Below are 8,789 nucleotides of genomic sequence, written 5' to 3' on the forward strand. Positions count from 1 at the left end.
GACAGAGGTCATGGCCAGCTTTTTTTTCTTTTAAATGAAATAGAATAGACTAGAAAATTGTCAGAGAGATAAAATTATATTGTTTGGTGAAATTATTCCTCATTTACAACATAATGTGTGCCTGAAAGATGCTGTAAAATTTATTTTGTACTTAGGTCACAGTAAAGAAATGTGCCAGGCAATGGCCTAAGTGTATTACCTGATTTATGGTATTTCACCAAATCTAAGATGCCATTGATCACAAGTCACATCATCATTTTATGCAGATGTGAAAATTTTATGTAGGAAAGAAAATGCTGCCCATTAAATCATGACAAAATGCTTTTTTTTTATCACTTAGAAGTTTACTTTTGTTTAAAATAATTTACTTAACCTTACTTAACATAGAATTAATGTGCTTGATGCTAAAAGAAAGGTTAGCAGTTTGAGTCCACCCAGAGGTGCATTGGAAGAAAGACCTGGTGATCTACTTCTGAAAAATCAGCCATCGAAGACCCTATGGAACACAGTTCTACGCTGACACACATGGGGTCACCATGAGTCAGAATTGGTCTCACCCGTGTCAGAATACAAGTACACTCTGTAGGGTTTTTAAGGACCTTTTGGAAGCAGATCACCAGGCTTTTCTTCTGAGGCACCTCTGGGTAGGTTCAGAACGACCAGCCTTTCAGATAGTACTCCAGTGCTTGAACATTTGTGCCACCCAGGGAATCCTTACTCTGTCATACGTATGGAAATTGTAGAGCATAATGCTTATGAGCAGAATGTTGGGACCCACGTGGCTGATACTGACCCCTGGGTCTGCCACATCTGACCCACTGTGTGACCTTGGGTACACCAGTGAGGATCATGTTGGGGCTCAACCTCACAGAATGTGTTTCTTGGGTGGAAGAGAACATCTAAAGTATTCACAAAGAACTTAGAACTAAGAGTATGCCCATAAGCATTGAACTTCTTTTCTCTAAAATATCCTGCTCAGAGATAGTAATAACAAAAATCATAGCATTTGCATGGCGCTCTTTATTTGGCAAAAAGCCTGTTTCAGACTCCCAGTCTCATTGCATCCTCCCCAAGCCCCAGCAGGCAGGGGTTATTTCTGTGCCCATTTTGCAGATGAGGGCAGGGAAGTTGGACTCACCCAGCCCTGCAAGTGTCCAGGAGCTGTAGGAGGAGAGGGTGGCAGGAGTGTCTGTCCTGTTGACTCGGTCTTTTTTTCTCTTTTTCAAAGTCGACATATACCGTCCTGGACTTCATCCCCTTCCTTTTCAACCAGATGCCCCCAGAGAGCCCCCTCCTCTCGGCCCACAGCTCCTACCAGTGGGAGCTGCGCTTCACCTCTCCCGACTGCCCGCTGTTGCCCGCCCAGCGTCCCCGAACGCCCGCCTCCCTGGCCGCGGGGGCCTTGCAGCTCGCGGCTTGCGCCACGGTTCTCCTGGAGACCTACGCCCACCGCCTGCGGCACGCCATCGCCGCATCCTTCTTCACCGCCCAGGAGGCCAGGAGGATCCGCCACCTTCACGCCCGGCTCCAGCGAAGGTACGACAAGCACCTTCAGGGGCGCCTTCCTACTGTGAATCCGGCGTAGGTAAGCAGAACTACTGCATGCTTGACACTTTGAAGAACAGCGAGCAGGGGCCAGAGGGAAAGAGCTGTGGAGTCTCACACCCCTGAGTTTTCATCCCTGGCCCCTCTGCTGTGTGACCTTAGGTAGGTCACTTCACGTCTCTGACCCTCTGTTTCCACATCTGGATAGGTTATGGAAACAATTGATGTGACCAGCTTTCTACACGGGAATGCAGTAAAGGTGGAATGAGATATTGGGCATGAACGTCCTGGGTAAACAGTAAAGGACTACTCGGAGGGGAAGTGAAGGAAGAGCAGAGACAGCTCACGGCTCCTCCAGACCAGTGGGAAAGTGATCAAAACTCTCATCTCCATCAACTGCTTTAACGATTAGGTGCAGACTTTGCATGGTGAATTTGTCTAAAGGCCCCTGGACCTTATTTATATGCCTCTGAATCCTCCTTGAACTTATTTATAGTAATTTAAATTTTCTTGATTTTATAAATATATTTATTAAATCCTAAATTAGATTCTGTTACTCCTTTAAGTCCAATTCCTTCAGGGGCTCCCCATCTAGGGTTGCCAGGTTTAGCAAATAAAAATACAGGACACAGTTAAATTTGAATTTTAGATAAATAATGATAATAAACAAATCTGTTTTGGAGGAAGTACAGCCAGAACGCTCCTTAGAAGTGGGGACGTCAAGACTTCTTCTCACTTACTTTGGACACATCATCAGAAGAGGCCAACCACAGGAGAAGGCTGTCATGCTTCATAAAGTAGACGGTCATCGGAAAACAGGGAGACCCTCAATGAGATGGATTGACACAGTGGCTCAAAAATACAGATGATCATAAAGATGGTGCAGGACGCGACAACAGTTTGTTCTGGTATACGTAAGGTTGCTATGAGTCAGAGCTGACTCTACAGCACCTAACAACAACCATGATAATAAATAACAAAATAGACATAAAGAATGAAAATTAATTATTTAGTATAAGTATGAGCCATGCAATACTTTTGGGGGTAGGGGTGGCATTATTCTGCCTACCACACTCTCCTTGTGACATCCTTTCCTTCCCCACAGGTCTCATCTCTCCCGAGAAGATGGGGCTATAGAGTCCCCTAGGCCAAACACTCTTTCTCCCTCCTCTGCTGCCCCTGCTCCCCTCCAAATTCTGGCCAAAGTAGATCTGGGAGACCACGAATCCTACATAATAATGGTGAAACCCCTAAGCTCTCCTTTTGTTGTTCTTTATTTATTTGCAGCAGGGATAAGAAAAAACGTAAGACAGGAGTTTTCAACTTTTCCATCAACACCCCTGCACTCCAAGAGTGATGTTCTCTTGCTTGCTGGGTCAGCTTCTAGGCCTTTCTTTGTTTGGAATGTGGGTGGTAGGTAAACACGAAAACAAAAAGAAAAAAATTGAGCTGCTAAATTGATCTCATTTAAAAAGAGCTACTATGGGCTGAATTGGATGCCTTATTAGTCAGGGTCTAATTACAGATAGGAGCCCTAGCGGCAGAGTGGTTAAGAACTCGGTTGCTAACCAAAAGGTCAGCAGTTCAAATCCACCAGCTGCTCCTTGGAAATCCTACGGGGCAGTTCTACTCTGTCCTATAGTGTCACTATGAGTTGAAACCGACCCGATGGCACCTAACAACAACAACAGTTAAAAATAAGAAATTGCTCTAGATATTTTATTGGGAGGGAGGGATTTAATACAGGAAATTCGGTCTTACAAAATTGTTGGAAGGACTGAAGGTGGGGGCTCTAGGCTGGATCTCCAGGAATGAGGCCCCAGAACTGGCTCAACCAGGGAGTTCACATCTGCCACCAACAGGAGGGTAAGAAATCAGGAAGCCAATACTCAAACAGTTGGCTCTAAGAATGCACCATCTTAGCTGTGTCCAGGGATAAGAAAGCCGCCATTAACAACTGCTGCAAATGCAAGATCTGCTCCAGCAAAACATGGATGACCCAGGCTTGGCTGCTTATCTCCCACAAAGTCAGCGCTCAGATACTGAGGTGTCTGTGAACACCGTTCACCAGTGCCTCCAGCAGGGCTGCCACCTCACTCAACTCTAGGGAATGCAATTCACATCACAGTCCCATGAATGACCTCTCCGCAACTGATGGGCAGGGTGCCCCCTGCAGTCTGTACGACTGTACATGGTGGCCTAGCCTTCACGACAGACACAGGAGCAGCAGAAATCAAGCATCTACTTCCTTCCACCTGCCAAATCGCACCGGTGCATCTGACTGACGGAACCTCATTCACATAAGAACACTAGCTGCAAGGGAGTCTGGAAAATGTACTTTTTAGCTCTCTAACTTCTGTAGTTCAGGAAGACACACCAAAATAATGGCCTTAAAACTTTTTTGACCTCCAAGCACAGGAAAAATAACTTTTACATTGCACCTCCCCCCCTCCACATACACAACTGAAATAAAAGTTTAATGAAAAATAACCAAATCAAACCCCTTGCTATCGAGTCGATTCTGACTCATAGTGAGAGAGTATAGAGAGAGTAGAACTGCCCCACAGAGTTTCCAAGGCTGGAACCCTTACGGAAGCAGCCTGCCACATCTTTCTACCACAAAGCAGCTGGTGGGTTTGAACTGCTGAACTTTTTGTTGGCAGCTGAGCAGTTAACCACTGCGCCACCAGGTCTCTCGAATTTGTGCAGTGTACCCTAATATTTTCTATTCTATCCTGTTCTGTCTTATCTAATTAATCATATCTGATTTCTATTCCATTCCATCCCATCCCGTTAAAAATTACTGGCAAGGATCTACCAAACTGAAATCCTACTGAGAAGGATGGATTGGATATTAAGCCCCAATGCATCACACTTGCCATAGAGATGGACACTTGTGAGGGGTGGGACCGGCAGCTGAGAGATTGTGAACCACTAGTCTAGGACAGTTGTCTTAGTCATCTAGTGCTGCTACAAAAGAAATACTACAAGTGGATGGCTTTAACAAAGAGAAATTTATTCTCTCAGTTTAGGAGGCTAGAAGTCTGAATTTAGGGTGCCAGCTCCAGGGCAAGGCTTTCTCTCTCTCTTGGCTCTGGAGGAAGGTCCTTGTCATCAATCTTCCCCAGTCGAGGAGTTTCTCAGAGCACGGACTCTGGGTCCAAAGGACATGCTATTCTGCTGGCTATTGTTTCTTGGTGGTATGAGGTCCCCATGTCTCTCTGCTTGCTTCTCTCTTTTATATCTCAAGAGATTGGCTTAAGAGGCAACCTAATCTTGTAGATTGAGTCCTGCCTCATTAATGTAACTGCCTCTAGTCCTGCCTCATTAACATCATAGAGGTAGGATTTACAACATGTAGGAAAATCATATCAGATGTCAGAACGGTGGACAATGACACCATACTGTGAATCATGGCCTAGCCAAGTTGACATACATTTTTGGGGGACACAACTCAATCCACAACAGACAGTAAAGACATCCCAATGCCATTTTCTCAGCCTCCTTTGCACCTATGGGGAGTCATGTGACACAGGCCTGACCAATGAGATGTAAGGATAGTCTTCAGGGGGACTTCTGAGAAATATTTTGCTACTGATTGTAAAATGGTAGTAGTAGCGTCAGAACCTGTCTAACTCCCCAGCTCTACAGCAAGAGAGAGAGACAGAGAGTCAGAGAGGGACCCTGAACTTACAAGACCTCCAGAGCAAGTGCTTCCTTAAATTTTGCACTGTAGATGCCTTACTCCCTCATTTTTGTCCTGACTTTGGGTGGAAGAGATGTTGAGCACCCATCCACTGTATCTATCACCCCACCTTCAGGGAAGGGGCCCCCAGTTGGGGTCTGCTTTCAAATGTTTCATTAGGTTGACGCAAGGTTAAGTAACTGCCCTCAGGTGGGGAGTTAGAGCTGATTATATAAGAATACAATCTTCCCCCGAAGCCCACCCCTTCCGTCCCCTCCAGCAACATCCGTCATGACTCATTAACTGGAATGAGTCTCTTGCTTATTCTAAGCCCAATCACTGGTAAAGGAAATGGGATTATCAAAACTGGTTGAGATGCTTTTGAAAGGGTGGGTTATCATCATGGATTAGGACAAATTTAGCAGATTGTAATCAATATTACTTTAAAAAATGAAATGGAGTAGAAAATGCCAGCATACATTGCTTACAGTAAGCATAAGCATAATTTTGTAAAATTTGCTTCAGCTCTGTGTGTGTGTGTGTGTGTGTGTGTGTGTGTGTGTGTGTGCATGCACATGTGTGCACTGTGTAGTAATGCAATTTTTTTTGCTCCTATTGGGAAAAAAGATTGAAAACTGCTGACTTTCATCAATTGTTTGGGATACAATTAATGATGGGAAGTCAAACAGAATGATCATTCTAGGGACTTCTGCTAAAACGTCACTTTCTAGCTGATGTGTTCCCTGAATTCCATACTCCGCTCCCACCCCAGACAAGGTACGGTTCTCCATTACACACGCAATTGTACCTTTAAAACTCTTACTGCAAGCGTAGTTATCGATTTATTTACTGCCTCCCTCCCTTACTAGAGCATAAGTGCTGGGAGTGCAGGGGCCTCCAAACCGAAATGCCCTCAAAAAGCTAGGGACCAGTGGACGGTTTAGAGCTGGACAGATCTGGTTCCAGTCCTAACTTTGCCACTTGTTATCCATGTGACACCAAATAGACCACCTCACCTCTGCTGTAGGGGAAAAATATCACAAAGGTTAGTAAAACAAAAGGAAAGTTTTATTCGGCATATATTCAAAAAAGCAGAAGTGGGAAACAGACAAGCATGCCGCCAGAAACATGTCTGCCTGAATCCAAGGAAGTATCACAGAACAGACCAAAGTGGGAAACAGACAAGCATGCTGCCAGAGCCATGTCTGCCTGAGTCCAAGGAAGTATCACAGAACAGACCAAAGTGGGAAACAGACAAGCATGCTGCCAGAGCCATGTCTGCCTGAGTCCAAAGAATATTACAGAATAGGAAAGAATAGGAAAACGGACAAGCACGCTGCCACAGCTATGTCTGCCCGAGTCCAAGGAAATATCACTGAACAGACAAAAGTGGGAAAACGGACAAGCATGCTGCTAGAGCCTTGTCTGCCCGAGTCCAAAAACCATTACAGAATCATCAGCATATATTAACATTACAAATGGGCAAAACCATTGAAAGCTTAGCCTTTTCAGGTTGGCTAGAAACTGTGATCCTACATTTTGAATTGTCTTTCTTAACAATCATTGGTACAGGTTTCAGTAACAACAGTCAGGAGGGTCTTTGCCGGTCCCACAAATTTCTATTCACTAAATGCTAATAGAAAAAGAGTGGAAAGTCTTTTGTGTTCTGTTTGATTGGCTTTATGTGAAAGTTTCCCTAAAAGATATTTTCCAAGATTATTTTAGCTATTGTCTTTATACCTCAGGGCGCAGTCGATATGTCCTTGGGAGTCCTTGGGAGCTCCAGCTGGGTCACATTCTCCATGCTCAAGGATAGGGAGTAATAACTCCAATATAATTTCCTAAATCACCTTTCTAAGCCTCAGTTTCCTTATCTGTAAAATGGGAGCAATCATGCCCACACCACTTAACTCACAGAGCTGAGTATTCATTAGAATGACCCAGATCACTCCCTGTGTGGAATTACTGAATGGGTTTCCCTTTTCATTTTGGTAGTCTTTGCTTCCTGATAACTGAGGATAGGGACCACATCTGATGCATGCATGTTCTGGTTATCTATTGCTATGGAACAACCACCCTGAACTCAGCGGCATAAAAAACAACCAATTTTATACTGCTCATGTGTTCTGTGCATCAGGAATTTGAACAGGGCAAAGTGGGACTGGCTTGTCTCTGCTCGTTGATGTCTTGGCCTCAGTTGGGAGTGACTCAAATGGCTGAGGGCTGGAATTCAATCTTTTTCAATCACATGTCTGATGTCTGGACTGAGCTGTCACATCTGGGCTGGGTTCAGCTAGGACTGTTAATTGAGGTTCCTACATGTGGCTTGGGCTTCTCACAGCATGACATGCCAAGAGCATCCCAGAAGCAAGCATCCCAGGGTGAGTGCTCCAGGAGAGCCAGGTGGAAGCTGTGTGGTCTTTTATAACCTATCATCAGAAGTCACACAGCATCACATCTGTCATGCTCTATTTGCCAAAGCAGTCACAAATCTGCCCAGCTTCTAGGGGAGGGACATAGACCCCTCCTCTCATGGTAGAAATGTCAAACCATTTAGACTATTTTTTCAAGCCTCTACAATGTGTCTAGGCCCACATCAAATATTTGTTGAATGAATGAATGTATGAATAAATGAATGCCCATGAGTAAACAAGTCAACGACTATCTTGTTCATTTTGGCATCCCATGCACCCAGCATGGAGCATGCGCTCAGTGAATGTTTGTTGAATGACTGACTGAGTGGAGACCCTTTAAGGACAGCACAGCTTCTGCTTCCCCACCAGCAGGGGTCACCCCCAGTCCCACTCCAGGAATCAAGTGCCCAGGACATCTACACTGGGCACTGAGCTGAGGAAACCGTGGTATTAGTGGTGGTTGACCTGGGCTCTCAAACACCAGCCTACTGACAGTTCCCTACCCTCGGAAGGGATCCAGTGACTGACATTTTTGGTGATTTGTTGGCCACTGCCATTAGGGAACATTTCTCTCAGTACTAACTCCATGCCCAGCTGGGAGAAGAGCATGTCTGTTCTGCCTGGAAACCACGATGAGAGGCAACTTCGGGTTCCTTACATCATTTCCAGGGTCACCTCAGGTGACAACTGCTAACTCCAGGAGTACGGAGGGAGGCAGAGGCAGAAATCAGGAAGAGAGGACATTTGAGGTTGGGAGGCCTAGTTGGGTGGCTATTATTCATACGGAAACTTTCATGAACAATTCCCAAGCTTGAGTCATTAGGGCATTACTACCTTTGAGATTTTTTCTTTTGTTCTACCCATGTACCATTTAAACTATTATAAATGTAGTGTATTTTTCAACTGATATACTTTGTATTCTTAAATACATTTACCTTTGGCTAAGTGTGGGAGCTGCACCAGGATGGGCTGAGATGGATTTCCATCTGTCACAAGCACTTCATGATCCACCTTCGAGGAGTGGTGAGGCAGGGCACAGTGACCCTCAACCATGGTCATGGGGAAATGAGCTGAAGCACAAAGATTCCCTCCCTCCCTCAGCCCTTGTCCCATCTATCCCCCACCAACTGCAAGCTGGGAAAAAG

The 8,789-nt window shown here is 45.1% G+C and overlaps 1 protein-coding gene across 1 annotated transcript in view; it reads left to right on the top strand.

Annotated features, from left to right (window-relative positions):
* Positions 1-1,671, top strand: part of OCSTAMP (osteoclast stimulatory transmembrane protein) — a 9,579-nt gene extending 7,908 nt beyond the window's left edge. The window contains 2 exon segments of the mRNA XM_004370551.2: positions 1,229-1,547; positions 1,550-1,671. Of these exon segments, the coding sequence (XP_004370608.2) occupies positions 1,229-1,547; positions 1,550-1,671 (441 nt within the window).
* The last annotated feature ends 7,118 nt before the right edge of the window (positions 1,672-8,789 follow it).

Source organism: Trichechus manatus, unplaced genomic scaffold (genome assembly GCF_000243295.1).
Source record: "Trichechus manatus latirostris isolate Lorelei unplaced genomic scaffold, TriManLat1.0 scaffold00008, whole genome shotgun sequence".
NCBI lineage: Eukaryota > Metazoa > Chordata > Mammalia > Sirenia > Trichechidae > Trichechus > Trichechus manatus.